Source organism: Carassius auratus, unplaced genomic scaffold (assembly GCF_003368295.1).
Source record: "Carassius auratus strain Wakin unplaced genomic scaffold, ASM336829v1 scaf_tig00033549, whole genome shotgun sequence".
NCBI lineage: Eukaryota > Metazoa > Chordata > Actinopteri > Cypriniformes > Cyprinidae > Carassius > Carassius auratus.
In genome coordinates, this window is record NW_020526088.1 from 153,579 (window position 1) to 169,670 (window position 16,092).

General features: G+C 36.7%; 1 protein-coding gene across 1 annotated transcript; it reads left to right on the forward strand.

Annotated features, from left to right (window-relative positions):
* The first annotated feature begins 10,217 nt into the window (after window positions 1–10,217).
* LOC113081266 (uncharacterized) lies at window positions 10,218–15,280 on the forward strand. Its single transcript, XM_026253339.1, has 3 exons — window positions 10,218–10,256; window positions 10,444–10,504; window positions 13,408–15,280. Exons 1-3 carry the CDS (start codon window positions 10,241–10,243, stop codon window positions 14,996–14,998), a joined length of 1,668 nt encoding a protein of 555 aa, XP_026109124.1. The 5' UTR covers window positions 10,218–10,240; the 3' UTR covers window positions 14,999–15,280.
* The last annotated feature ends 812 nt before the right edge of the window (window positions 15,281–16,092 follow it).

A 16,092-nucleotide genomic window follows, 5' to 3' on the forward strand; every position in this document is an offset into this window, starting at 1 on the left:
CTTCTACTGTCTAAACTACTGTCTAAACACTTCTGATGGTTATCAAGACTCTTCAGATGAATAAGTGCTGTCCTGACAGATTCTGACGCTGCTTTCCAAAAGACATTTCTTAAAAAAAAAAAAAAAAAAAAAAAGATTTAGAACTAATACAAAGAAAGTAAGAGAAAGAATATAATATCTGTAAAGAATAGACAAGCTTAAAAAAAAAGCAAAGTTTTGGTCTTAACCTGATGTGAAAAGTGCAGTCAATTAGGTGTGGGTTTGCAGATATTTTAATATTGAGAACATTATTACATAATATACTTGCTCAATATTGTACCGCAGTCATAAAGGACATCATGCAGTTAATTTCCTTTCGTTTTAGTTTAATGTGAATCAAGTATTTCTTAAAGCGTATGATTATTAGGTTTCCCCTGTACTGTATATGAAATGATCAAAAGGGAGAGAAACAAAACACATGAAGGAACTTTATCTACAGGAATGTAGTGTGAAAAGGTCTTAAATACATGAACCTACATTACACAGGCTTATTATGCCATTAATAATATTCTAGATATTATCATTATTCTAAATTTGAAAAAGGTTGAATTATGACAAAATAATAAAATAAATGTGAAATAATAAGTAATTCCATAACGTAATCACATGAAGTTCCAGCAGTATTACTCTACTTGAACAGTGTCTCTCTAGCCAAGCAGTACCTAAAAAAAAGTTTTCAATAAAATGTTTCCGTGACAAAAAATTGCATTAAATGAAAAAATCAAATGTGTCAAAAAAATTACAATAATGATGTTGTAATACTCTAAGCATTAATATAAAATAATATGTTATATTTTACAAGAATAGTAAACATTTTGAAAAAAATCATTACTATCAATGTTGCATAGGTTTTTATAGTTATCAAACAGTTTAAAATAGCTGGGTTAAGATATCTGACCATTTTTATGACTGCAGAAATATGTTATTTCAGTACACACATTATCACAACTGTGACCGAACATAAAACACATCATTTCACACACTTTTACAAAATAATTAAAAAAAATAATAATTATTGATTATTTCAAAGGGTTACTAATGACACATCATTTGGATATTTTCATGTCTGGGAAAAATTTGAGGAATGCAGTGCTATTGTAAAAAAAATTGCTCAAATTAGAACATTTGACACGAGTGCAATCAGTATATTTCACACGTTTCATTCTTGTATTTTTAAATCAGATCTTAAATTTAAAATGACTAACCATTTATTTACTTTTTTATTTATAGTATAGCATGACTAGAAATGCCCATTCTTAAAAATAACTCTAAAGACTCTTTAGGCTAATAAAAGCATCAGAGCAGGTCATCAGTGTCCACATGAGGTTGTGTTTGGTGCGTTGGGTTCCCGCCGCTGCATGAAGATCTGGACTCTCCGTGTCTCGCTGGTCTGCTGATCTGAGAGGATCTGGTCCATGTGGAGAGCAGAATTCATCTGTGATCCATCTGTCGTTGGTCAGATACTGTACATGCAGCAGTTAAATGTTCATCTCACCTTCTCCTTGATGGCCTGCTTCACTGCAGATTCATCCAGACGTCCAGCTGATCTCAGTGCCAGTCTCAGCAGCTGGATGTTCACTCGTTTGGCTTCAGACACACCAGAAAACACACTCACAAGTGTATGTTCTTGACCTTGAATTGTCATGCTTTTAATAGTAATTTACTGACTTTAAAATGATGGCTTTATAGTAAAAATATCAACACAGTATTTTACTAAAAGAAATTACTGTTCTGCGTTTTAAAATGCTGCCTATATTTATGGAGATGATCTATATTTTTTTCAGTAATTGATTGAAATTCTGTTTACCTATCTGATCTGGTTCTTTAAAGATTAAATTTAAGATTAAACTCACTATTAATTATTATACTTTTTTACAATAATTAGTTGTGTTATGACTGAAAACGACTTTTTTAAGAGTTAAAGCAGAAGTTAAACTCACTGCAGTAGAAAGGTAACTGATGTGAGCAGTCTTCGTCTCCGATCAGTCCAGTCTGACGGACAAAGCCGCACTTTTCGTTGCCTTCACCATTATCCGGCTCTCCTTCGGCCCATTTGAAAGACGTCCAGGAGACTTTGCTCTGGTCCGACCACAGCCACAGGTTCTTGGACAAGCCGATCCAGGCCTCGGGCTGAGAGGGTTTGGGAGGAAAGAGCTGAAGCAGAGCGCTGTTCTCAGAGGCGTCACTAATGATGGCCAGATCCACGTGCTTCCTCCTGCAGTACAGCTGAGCATCACGCCACGTCAGGAGCGCGTCGATGAACACAAAAGAGCCCTCAAGACTCTTTCCTGGAGGAATATACAGTCAGGACATGACAGTCAGTTTCATATCAAATGGGTAACTATTAGTAATGCACCAAAATTATTAAAAACATTATTAAATTATTTTTATTTTTTTTATTTTTAACCTCAGAATTCTAGTTTATATTTCAGAAATTTTGCTTTTTTTCCCCCTCAGGATTCTCAATGTATATTATATCTCTGAATTATGTTTTTTTTTTCTGAATTCTGAGTAATTTTTCTTTCTCAAAATTCAAATTTATTTCTCAGAATATCTTTTATTTTGTTAGAGTTCTCAATTTGTATCTCAGAATAATTTTCAGAATTCTGACTTTTTTCTGATTTTTTTTTTATATATTTAAATTTTTTCCCCTTCAAATGCTCAATTTATATTATATTATTATATTTATTTATTTTTTCTAGTTTATTGTTTAGAATATATATTTTTTAATTCCTCAGAATACTCAAATTACAGGATATATGATATATCAGAAATCTGACTTTTTGTCCAGCAATCATCACAAATATTATCTCAAAATTCAGAGTTTTTATTTTTATTTTTTTTATAGTCATAGTTCTCTTTTAAGTTTTTCTTGCAATTCTGAGTCAGAAGTCATTAATTCAGTGAAGTTTGAGTGCAATCATATGCACAGACTCAAACTGTAGAGAATGATGCACAAACTGATCACCTTCGATGCAATGCAACTCACTCTGGAGAAAAGTATCTGTCAAACGCATGAACGTGAGCGATGCTTACAAATACAAATCAGCTTAAAAAATTCAGTTCTGAAGTCTTACCATTGTAGCAAAAAGAGGGTTTCTGTTCCTCACAAGATGCGACGTGCCAGCTTCCAGTGACTGTGATCACGCCACACTTCCTCTGAGTCCTGGAGCTCGTGTCTTCTCCTGATGCCCAGTTCATATAGTCTGTGTTCAGATCTCGATACGACCAGCGCCAAGCCAGTACTCCATCATTCAGACCCATCCAGGCCCTGTGTGAAAAGCTGATGGCGTTTGCGATCTCCTGTATCTTATAGCGGTCTTCATCGCTCTGAATGGTGGCCAGATCTGTGTGATAGCTCTTGCAGTACGATCGTGCTTCGCTCCAGGTCTTCCGCTCTTGGATCAGAGTAAAGTAGCAGAAAGTCTTCGAGAAAAGTCCTGTCCACAGCACAGCATTAAAATAAGCTTTAGTTTCTGATCTGTGATTCTAGTGATGGTCAGACCTGATGCAAAGGTCATCTGATCTTAAATCAGCACAAATATAATGGGAGGATAAACAAAAACTACCATGAACTAGTTCGATTCACATTCTCACCTAGTAAACAAAGTAGAAGAGAGATTTTCTGGATCATCTCTGATGCTCACAGACTTGTTCACTGAAATCAACAAAACATGATGCATATAAACATAGAAATAAAAAAGATTACACAATAACAGGTTTGATTGGAATAGAAGAAAAAGAATGTTCATTTGTATTTAGATTTAAAATTTCACAAATGTGTAAATGTTAATGTACAAATAAAGCCTTAAAGATATAAGCAGTAATACGATGAATATATTGTTAAAATGTATTAAAACAGTTTATTGTTAAAGACGTGGTGTGTTTATCTGCATTAATATTAAAGATTTAATCCCAACATTCTCTAAACTTGTGTCATTCCTGATATTAATGTGAACTGATGGTTACCTTTGATGGAGAGGGTCCCGCGGAGCAGAAGATGAGAAGACAGCACGACTGATTTCCCATCGGACATCGCTGATCCTTATTCAGATGACAGCGCATGCAAACAGCCCGTATGAAAATAGAGCATTTTTACATTTTCCTATAGTTTTCTTTGCAAATACCACAGAATAAAACTCTAAAGCACAAGCCTGGTTGTTAGTCCATTCTTTTTTGAATTTTGTATTTTTATTTTGGCTACTATTTTCACACTTCTAACTATGGAGGAACGATGGTGTGTGATTGACTTTTCACTTGCTAGTAAAATTGCTAGTACATTTTATATATATATACAGAAATGATAAATGTATTTTTTTTGTCTGTCTAAACATTTCTTGTCTTGTCTCTTAGTTTTAATTCACTAATGAATCAAATACATTGCAAGACAATACCCAATAAATGTTATTATTTAATATGTTGCCTCTATTCTCCTAATTATATTTTTTGATTGGTTTGTATACTACAAAGCATACTATGATTTTTTTCTAAATCACAAAATAAGAAAATATATTTTATCATTTTTGCAATGTCATAAACTGTCAATAAGCACGGCATAACTCAAATACTTTGTTTATTTATTACCTGAAGATGACTTGAAAAACACACATAAACCATTTTTTTTTCATATCATTAGCAAATATATAATGACACAGCTAGAAATATGAGATGATGTTCTTGTCCATGTTTAGTAGTGTACTTATTACACATTACCTAATGATGATCAGATCATTATTTAATGTGAATTGAAATGCTTACAAACGTCAGTAAATTTTCAATTCATATAATCAAGCACTTTTTGGAAACAATTTACAATAAGGTCCCATTAGTTCATGAATCTATGAACTAACATGAACAAACAATGACCAATACATTTATTACTGTTTTTATTCATCTTTGTTCATGCCAGTTAGTGAAAATAGTCATTCATTGGCAATTTGAATAATGCATTAATAATGCATAATGGAAATCTTCAAATGAACATTATCTAATATTAATACATGCTGTAGAAGTATTGTTCATGCTTAGTTCATATTAACTAATGAACCTTAATTTAAAGTGTTACCCACCTTATAAAAATCTTCAAATGATTTTGACAGATTGTAACGAATAAAACAATAACAAACATTATATAATGCTCAACAGATCATTAGTTAATGTGAACACTTTCAATTCAGTATGATCATGCACTTTTTAAAATCATATTCCCAAAATTGTACAAAGTTTTAAAGCTTATTTGTTAATGTACGTTTGAATGCTAACAGATGTCATTACACTTCAGTTCATAGATTTCATCGCTCTTTTTTTACATCTAAAATTTTGTGGAGAAATTGGATAAATAAGTCATTTGAAGCACTTATTTCATGTATTTCTGTTAATCATTAGGTAATGTTTAATGAGTTTAATTAGTAAACATCAACTAGCAAATGATCTCATGTTTCTAGCTTTATTAACTTATGATCTCTATTCTTGATGATTTAGAAATACAATTTATGCTAAATGCATGGTTGTTATCACTGAAGTGTTTAGGATATGCAGTATGAAGTTAACGACAGTGATGTTTTATGTCATTGACGCACAGTGGTACTCAGGTCGTCTTACGTTGTAAAAACAACAGAATGTTAGCAGTAAGCCCACGAGGGATGATGGCTGTCCGTGTAAGAACTGTCTAATATGTTGTCACAGTAAAGCATACTGAGTACATACGTCTGATTCTTGCCTAATTCCTCAATGAGAACATCACATTGGCGACAAGCATAAACAATGACAAAGGCAAAAAAAAATAAAAAACAAAGATTTCGCTTGGAAACACTGTCGCTCTGCCAGCCTTCGATACCGAAACAGATCTGAGTTCAGTGGGACCACGCTGAACAGAATGGATACAAAGGTTTGAGAACCATATTAACGCAGTAAACATTACCGGAGATGTGAGGCTAAGACTACAGCCCTACAACTTCAGGGTAGAATACAGAAAAGGTGCAGACAACCTTGCCGATTACATCTCCCGTCACCCCATCCCGATGCAGATGAGTGAAAGCACAAGAGCGTTGAAAGTGGCAGAGGAGTATGTCAACTTTGTGTCTGAGCATGCTACACCCAATGACATGACTCTCCATGAGATAAAAGACAAAAACGCTAAAAGACCCAATCCTGCAAAAGGTTAGTACCCACATCAGAGACAACACCTGGAACAAAATCACAGGCGATACACAACATGCTGAAACACTGAAAAAGAACAGAGATATTAGTGGGGAGCTCACTGTGTCCCACACTGAAAATATCACCCTGCAAGCTACACGAATTGTTATCCCTGCATCCCTCGATTTCTACGGTGCGTTTACAACTGGAGAATATCTACTTGATAGTTATCTTGATGAATACTCTCGCTACCCAGTTGTTGAAATTGTAAGATCGGTTTCATCCAACACAGTCCTTCCAATAATCTACAAAGTGTTCTCAATGTGTGGAATTCCCAGAGTTCTAAAAACGGACAACGGGCCCCCTTTTAACAGTGAACAGTTTTCCAAGTTTGCAGGCCATCTAGGTTTTCACCATCAGAAATTAACACCTGTCTGGCCTCAAGCAAATGCAACAGCAGAACGTTTCATGCGCACACTTGGAAAAGCAATCAACGTGGCAAAGACGCAGAACACCTGTGGAAACAGAGACTCAACACCTTTCTTCGTGAGTATCATACCACACCACACAGCACCACAGAAGCGTCGCCTGCTGAACTGTTGTTTCAGCGCGAAATCCACACAAAGATCCCTGTAATCACCACAACCTGCAGAGGTAACACTGATCGCATCATCAGAGAGCGGGACACGAACGCAAAAGCAAAGATGAAATCCAACTCGGACGCATGCCGTCGTGCTAAGCCAATCACACTCACCCCTGGTGACAAGGTACTCTACCAACAACCCAAGCACAACAAACTCACTACCCCATACAACATCAAGCCATCAACATCAAGGTCAACGACTCCATGGTCACAGCAACCAGAGATGGACATTCCATAACAAGGAATTCATCCTTCTTTAAAAAGATAATCTCCAAGACAACAGAGGAGGGTGACCGTATCCGCTGTTCATACGGGACACGTCCCATATGTATATTAATAATGCCTAAAACATCCAGAGCAGTTTGACCAATGACATGCAGGTATTGTACATAATCGACCAATCGTGGGTCTGCGTGTGAGAAGGTGAGATCTAGAAGGAACGATCAAAGCGATGCAAGTATGCGCACGTGTTTGTTCGTTCGATTGACTTGTTTCACAATGATCAACCTGCACAGTGCAAATAGCCAAAACCTGGATATTTTAGGCAATATTAAAATCCTGGCTGGGACGCATATGGGTCACCCTATAACAGATGCGCCCACATTTCTGTTTACACTGAATCCAGCAATAGATTAGTCTAAAGGTTCCTGAATGACTGTTCTTCATCTTTTCTTTTTTTTTTCAAAACCATTTGCACAATGCATAAGAATGTATTTCAGTGACTATGAAGTACTGTTGCACTTTGATGCTGTTCATTGCAAGCACACTTGATAGGTTACCTGAATGTGCTTGTTCTAGCACAGGTTCCATGCATGGTTGTTATCACTGTAGTGTTTAGGATATGCAGTATGAAGTTAACGACAGTGATGTTTTATGTCATTGACGCACAGTGGTACTCAGGCCGTCTCACGTTGTAAAAACAACAGAATGTTAGCAGTAAGCCCGCGAGGGATGATGGCTGTCTGTGTAAGAACTGTCTAATATGTTGCCTAATACCGGAGAACATCACAATCACCATCTGGATGAGCTCATTTTCATGCTCTGATCTGTCGTTTGCATGAAGGGTCCAGAGTCTCAGTGTGCCCATACTCAGAGATTTGCATCCTGAGAATAACACGATGATTTGCATGAATCCGGATCAATTCCTTCAGCTGAGGAATGAACATGGGCCTCAAAAAGAGTGGAAGAAACACAGAAACAAAACAGCAGTGCATATATAGTGTCAGGACACTATACGTTATTTTTTTATATTTTTAAAGCCTGCAAGGAATATAAAAGTCAATGTGAAAACAGAATTATCTTACTAAAACTGTTTAACAGAGATGATGAGTTGAGTCAATTGAGTCATTAAGCTTCACTAGCTCAGAGCAAAAGTATTCAGATTGGGGACTAAAAAAGACAGTCCATATCATATAACTGTTCAAATGCAGTAGTTTAGATATTAATGCATCTGATTCTATCAACATCACACCTTTTCATGCCCAGTAAAACTCCTATCTATGTAACAATCATGAGTATTTATTCATTCATCATTGGCAGAATTGCACCTGTAAAAGCAAACCGATATGTATTTGAAGTGCTAAATCACATCGACTGTCCAAACCTGTCGTCCTATGATTCGAAAGCTACAAACATTTGTGATTTCTAAATGTTTAGGCAATCATTTAAATCTATAGTTTTAAATGAGTTTTTAAATGAACACTGTATGAGATAAACTCCACAGTCTATTTAATAGCTTGGGAAACATTTCAATCTCACGTTCAGCAGATGGAGCTATGAAGCAAGAAATTACTTGAAAGTATTTATTTTGTAATTATCAGATTTCCTGTTACATTTAGCATAAAAATAATTATATATTTGGTGTAGAATATTTTTTTACTCAAAGTTTGCAAGTAAATTGCAAATTACAAAGAAATGACAAGCAATACATTGAAGTAAACATGAAATTAATTAGAACGACTGAAATAGCATTTTCTTGTAAAATGGACTTTATTTCAGTAGTCTGTTTTATAACAAACAAAAAAAAAAAAGAAAGAAAAAAAAAGAGCAACATTTTTCCAGCATAGTTCAGATGGTTGTACGTACTTCGCTGCAGGCAAACATTCATAAACATCATATACACAGACTTATTTCCTCTTGAATATTTGAGTTGGGCTACTCTAACAACCAGTGCATGTCTTCACTGATGACACATTGGGGTTTTCTGAAAGAATCTTGTGTAACTAGTTTACTCTAAAAATATCTAGGTTTACTTCCTGGACCCAGTATCCATGTTCCTCCAGGCACTAGCAAAAACAGACAGGTCACATATTTTAAAAGAATATCTGCTCAAATAAATAAATAATGGCATTCTTTGTGCTGAAGCCTCAGGGTCTTTCAGGAGGAGATCTTTGTCAAAGTGGAACGTACACGTAACATGGACAGACAGCTCAAAAAAACCCAGAAGAAAAAGAATTGAGAGTCAGAATGTTTTCTTGTAAGCTGCACAGTGTTTACTGTAACTCAGTTTGATGTCACTCGTCCAGTTGAATTTTTTCATCTTCAATCTAGAAAGTTGTTACACAACTAGTTATTTCAGAGTCAGAAAGTCACAGGTACCCCCACAAGATGTCTTTATTTAGAATAAACCTACTGCATGCAGCACACATCTCGTTTCACCTGAAGGTCTTGACAGCTTTCCAAAATTATCATTCATTCTTGACCTGATATTTCTTTCTGTATTTTATTAAATTTTTTTACATTTGGTGACATACACTCAAAGGACACTCAAAGTGTTTACTGTAACTCACAGAGATTTAATGTCACCCGTCCAGTTGCATTTTTCAGCTTCCATCTAGAAGGTTATTACACAACTAGTTATTTCAGAGTCAGAAAGTTACAGGTTCTTGACCTGATTTTTTTATTTCATTTTTTTGTACATATGGTGACATACACTCCGAGGAAGTCCTATTCAACTAAAAATATCTGGTATCATCATGACGTTCACAGATGAGTATATAACTGCTATCATAAAGACAACTAACTATTATTGACCCTTATGTTGCTCCAAACCTGGATACTCGTAAAAAGCTTGTAAAAAAATAAATAACAATAAATTAAAAAAAAAACTTGTAAAAATAAAAAAACACTTAAAAAAGCATAGCTCTTCAATGACAGTTCAGAGTGAGCATGTCTGTCAAGAGTCCACTATTTAAAAACAAAAAATCTGATAACAAATGTGAACTACAGCCACTATATAGATTTCAAATTATACATTTATTAAAGTTCTTGCTTTAATGCAATGGAAAGTTCAGTTGCCAAACATTAAAAAAACAAAACAAAATGATGCATCCACAGTTTGTTTGGGAGGGACTTCAGATAGTTTGGCTTGTTAAGTGAACCAGTATTTCCACTAATGCTGACATTTGATCAAGACGTCTGATGCAGAGGCTGGCGTGTAAGAAACTATTTGTTTATATTTGTGTTTAATAGTACAATTGTGTGTCTCTCATTTTTTTTGATGGAATAATATAACTCAAATGAAAGCTTTAACATTTCAATATTGTAATACATAATAAAGTAATTTTCCATTTTCAAAACATAGTGTTACTGAAGAAAGTAATGAATTGTTTTGCTGTACGCAGCCTGCAGAGTGAATCCCTGTGAGGTGAAAACATTTAGTCCAGCGATCATCATGAGTTCCAGGTAAGATGAAATTGATGTGCTTTCAAAAGGAGGGTAAATAAAACATAACGTGATCTAAAATGCTGTGTGTCAGATACAGAAACTGTCAGGTGCTCTGTTAAAGGCAAACTTGACAAAGATCAACTGAAGGAATATTATTTTATTCACTGCGATAAATAGAAACACATGCTTTGACAAATAAGCGGTGTAATACTACTCTCGTGCCACTGATTATCACTCATTAAATAAAAAGCGAATTCTAAGGTTACCACTGTTGTTAGTCAAATTAAATAATCTAAACTGTATAAATTATTTATTTCCCACTGTCCCAAAATAAAAATAAATGCATTAAAGTATATTAAAATGAGTCACAGGGTTAAAATTTTATAATATCAGCATTCCCTTTCAAAATCTGTCTCTCTCGTAAGACTCTTTTTTTTTGTAGTTGGTCACCAGGTGTGTACACATCTCAGGGGGGATTTTGGTCCACTCCTCTTTAAATCCTTAAGGTTTCTTGGCTGTCATTTGGCAACTCAAGGTTTCAGCTCCCTCCACAAATTTTCAATTGGATTGAGGTCTGGAAACTGGCAAGGCAACTCCATGATCTTAATGTGCTTCTTCTTCAGCCACTCCATTGCGGTCTGTTTTGGTTCATTGTCATCCCGAAAGACCTATCCATGATCCATCTTCAGTTTTCTGGCTTAGGGAAAAGGTTCTCATCCAAAATTTTACAGTACATAGCCTCCTACATTTGCCCCTCAATGCGGTGAAGTCGTCCTATACCCTTAGCAGAAAAAAAACAGTCCCAAAGCATTATGTTTCCAACTCCATGCTTCACTGTAGGGAAGGCGAGAGTCGAGTTAATCCCAAAGAATTACATTTTGTTCTCATATGACCACAGCACATTGTCCCAAGCCTTCTCTGAAAGACTTAGATGTCCATTAGAAAACTTTGCCTGTAGATGTGCCTTCTTGAGCAGGGGGGACCTTGTGGGCACTGCAGGATTTCAGTCCATTCTGGTGTAGTATGTTACCAATGTTTTGTTTGGTGACTGTGGTCCCAACTGCCTTAAGATCATTAACAAGCTCCTCATGTGTAGTTCAGGGCTGATCCCTTACCTTTATCATGATCATCCTTACCTCATGAGGGGAGATCTTGCATGGAGCGGATGGCAGGACTAATCTGTGTTCCACATGGGCATAACCAATCTGTCGGGGCCAGAGTTCTTGCTGCTTGGTAGAAGGATCAAATAATTATTTGACTCACTAGAATACAAATCAATTTCTAACCTGTATATAATGTGTTCTTTGGTTGATATTCTGTCTCTATCTGTTAAAATATGCCTGCTATAAAACAGACAGACCCTTAATTTATTTGTAAATTGGCAAACCTACAAAATCAGCAGGGGATCAAATAATTAGTTTCCCCACTGTTTAGCAACCACTATTCAGCATTTCTGTTTTGTGACTGGCAGCCCTTGAGAGTGGCCTCCGAAGCATAGAAAGAGCTGCTCTGGGTGCCGAAATGAGCCAGAGTAATCAACATACACTGGAGAGACCAAACGGGACAGAGTGATTTGGGACCCTGCTCATCTTCCGAGTTATGATTGGCTAGAAAGAGGATGAGTTAAGCTCTGAATGGAGAGCACCTTGGGCATGTAGCAATCTTTTGGTTTGAGGACGACTTTACAGTCTTTAGGACTCAAACTCAGGAAGGCAGACTGAAAGTGCTCATAGATTGCACACTCACTCTAGAGTCAGAAGGAGGGCAGACTTAAGCAACAGTGGTCATAGACAGAGATGCCAGATCATGCCTCTAGTTTGAGAGAGAAGGTCCTTGCTCTGTGGAATAGGCCAAGGGGCTTCCAACAGTAGCTAAATCAGCTTAGGCCACCTGTTTTTCCTGACTCAACTTATGACCTGAGGGAGCAGGTCAACTGGAGGGAAGGTGGACACTAGGCCAATCCAGAGCATCCTACTCATTTGAAAAATATGAGTGATCTTATGAGTGTTGTCTTCTGAGCCAAAAATGTCCAACTCAGGCCTCTCGAAGTTTGCCCAAATCATCTTAATCATTGGGGTGTAATCTCCATTCTCCCAGAGATACATTGCCCCTGGACAGCATGGCCACTCCAGGGTTCAGTCTGCTCAGCACGTGAAATGCAGAGTGAACACAGATTGCAATGTGTCCATAGAAGGAGGTGTCTCACCATCCTGTAGAGCAAGTGTGATCTAAGCTGCCTTGATGATGTGAAAAGGCTGCCACTGTCTTGTTGTTCGAATGGACAAGGGTGTTGTGCCCCTTCAATGCTGGAGGAAGGTTTTTAGGGCCAGAAAAATCGCCATAATGCTAGACCAGGGTGGACTAGGAGCTGAATGCCATTCTGGTGTCGTACAGCACTCCTCAACCTGAGTTGGAGCATCTGTTGTAACTATTTTCCATGACTACTTTCTGAGATCTGTCCCAATGAAACGCCTGATACAGGCTTTCCAAGGGGCTACAGCTGATAAGCCACTGGTAAGCCAAATCTCAAGAACAGTCTGGGACTATCTGGATGTGAAAGTAAGCATCTTTCAGATCCACTGATAAAATCAATTCCCCTGGGCATATTTGCACAAGGATCTCTCTAACAGTGAACAGGCGTCTCATTAGGGCACAGTTCAGATCTCTGAGATCAAGGATGGGCCTGAGCCCACAGTCTTTCTTAGGAACGAGGAAGTAGTGGTTGGAAAAGCCTGACTATCTATTTGTTGGTGAGCAGACATTACACTGCAAAACATTTCTTTATATTTATTATGTTGCCAAAGACAGCTGACAGGAAATAAATAAATGCTTATGTGATGTCTGTTTATTGAATAGCATTTCTTGTCATACATTCCTGCTTTACATTTATTCTGAGACAAATTTCCCTCTATTTCTTACAGACAGCCAAGTCTTCAACCATCCAGATCAACTCTGATTGATCAGGGTCCTCCAAAACGATTTAGCCTAAACACGGATAAAAAAGTTTTGGATGATGACGGAAAAGTCCGAAAATGGACTTTTGGGAAAAAAGATGACAGTAAACCAAACAAAATTGTTCTTCTGGTGGGAGAGACCGGAGTCGGCAAGACGACTCTCATCAACACCATGGTCAACTACTTACTGGGAGTGAAGTTTGAGGAAGAAAAGTGGTATGAAATGACAGAAGAAGCATCTGGAGATCAATCAGAATCACAAACCTCTGAAATCACCATGTATGAGGTCTTTCCTGAAGAGAGTCCCATATCGCTCACCATCATTGATACTCCAGGCTACGGAGACACTAGAGGACTGGACAAAGATCTGGAAGTTGCTGAGAATTTAGCCACTCTGTTTCAGAGCAATGAAGGAGTTCGTGAAGTCGATGCTGTGTGTTTTGTGATTCAAGCATCTAAGAATCGTCTGTCAGACAGACAGCATTACATTTTCAGTTCAGTTCTATCTTTGTTTGGTAAAGACATTGTGAACAACATTGTGTTCCTAATCACACACTCTGATGGTCTACCACCCAAAAACGTCATTGGTGCCATTAATAAAGCTAAGATCCCCTGCAGACGAGACAAAAGTGGCCAACCTGTTCATTTCTTATTCAACAACCGGCAGGCTGAAGGCCGTCACACTAAAGAGCGTCACGTTCGTGCTCAAAGAGACGCCTGGGAAGACAGTGTGGATGGCATGAAGGAATTCCTTCAGTCTCTCGATGAAAAGAACCGAAGAAGCTTAGAGTTGACTTCAAATGTTCTGATTGAGCGAATTCGATTTGAAGCATCCATCTGCAACTTACAGCTGCGAGTTCAAGAGAAAGAATCAAAAAAGGCGGAAAAACTTCAGATTCAAAAGGCATTGAGACAAAACAAGGAAAATATCGAAGGGTGCAACAACTTTAGCATTAAAATCGATAAGACTGTCAAAGAGAAGGTGCCCATCGAGAGCAGGTCATGGAAGAACAGGAAAGCGACAACCTGCACCGTCTGTGAAGAAAACTGTCATGAGTTTGACTGCTGGTGGGGTTCAAATCCCAGCAAATGTGAAGTAATGAAAGACGGCTACTGTACTGTGTGCACAAGGAAGTGTCATCACAGCAAACACGTCAAAGAAAACAAGAAATACGTCATCAGAACCTCAAGCACGATGGTACAATATGACTCTATAAAAAGGAAATATGAAAAAGCCCAAGAGCAAACCAAGAGGTTTTTGATTGTAATGAACAATGTTGACAAAGATCTCCAGGATATTGAAACCCAAAAGTCAATTCTTCTGTTCAATGCTTACAGGACCATCAAGCACCTGTCTCAGATCGCATTGAAACCAGACTCTGCCTTCACTCTTCAGCATCTGGACTTCTTCATCCCCAGAGTGAGGGAGGCTGGGAAAGAAGACTGGGTCAGGGAGCTTGAAGAAATGAGGAGAAAAGCTGTAGATGATGAAGCCAATAAAGACGCTCTGAGTTATCTGAAAGCTGGTCTAGCAAAACTTTTCCTTGGTAGACAATGAACATTTGTGATTACACTTCTTATGTTTTTCTTTATACTGTTCAGATTTGTAAGAAATAGTTTTGATAAATTACTTGAACTGGAAAATACAACAACTTTGCAAATATCTTAATGAAATAACAGACTTGTAGATATTTGACATTTCTGTAGCTTTAAATATGTAATAAAGTTTACATTGTAGATGTTGTCAGAAAGTACAACTACATTCAAGCGTCTAAACTTACAAGAATGTATGTTTTGTACTGTTAAATGTTAAATACTAACACATATGTGCAAACAACAACACCAGACTGAATTATTAACTAAAAATTAAAATAAATATTTGCAAAAATGTGTTTTACATTATTTGAAGATTTGTAGTTTTTAAGAATAAAGCTGCTTTCTGAACACTACTGAATCTCATGTGATCATAATCATAATTATTAAACAGAATACTTTGTATTTCTTTCATTGTACATTATTTTTTTTGTTTGTTAGTTTTTTTTTCAATGTAGAAAAAAATAGGCTTGTGCACCTTTAAGATACAAAGAACAGTTATCAAAGATATGAAGTTTGTTTCCTCATAAGCACAGAGAGTTTTTACTGTAAGTTATGTAAGATATGTCACTTGTCCAGTTGCATTTTCAGCTTTCAACTAAAGAGAAAACAATCAAAGTTGTAGCATATTTCTTTTTACTATTTGTTCCATTAACCAAGAGTCAGAAAGTCCCAGATTTAATAACATTATTAGCCTATATTAAACTGCAGCAAGCTACTCAACAAGTTTATTTAATCTGAAGTTCTTGACAAACTTTATAAAATGAATCATTCACCCTTGATCTGAGTTTTGTATATCCGGTGACATGCATTCCTTTTTACACAAAAAAGAAGTTGTATGTTCCCCCAGCATGAAGACGACACAACAATTATTCACCATCATATTGTTCAAACTACCCTAATCTTTCACTTGAAATTCATTACAAAAACACACAAAACAATCATAAAATGCTAAATTCAGATATAATGTCACTATTGCAGTGCTTCTTATAAACAAGGTTTGTGATAAAAGCAGAAAATGATCACTTGTGTTTACTATTTACAGACGCCTAAAATAGC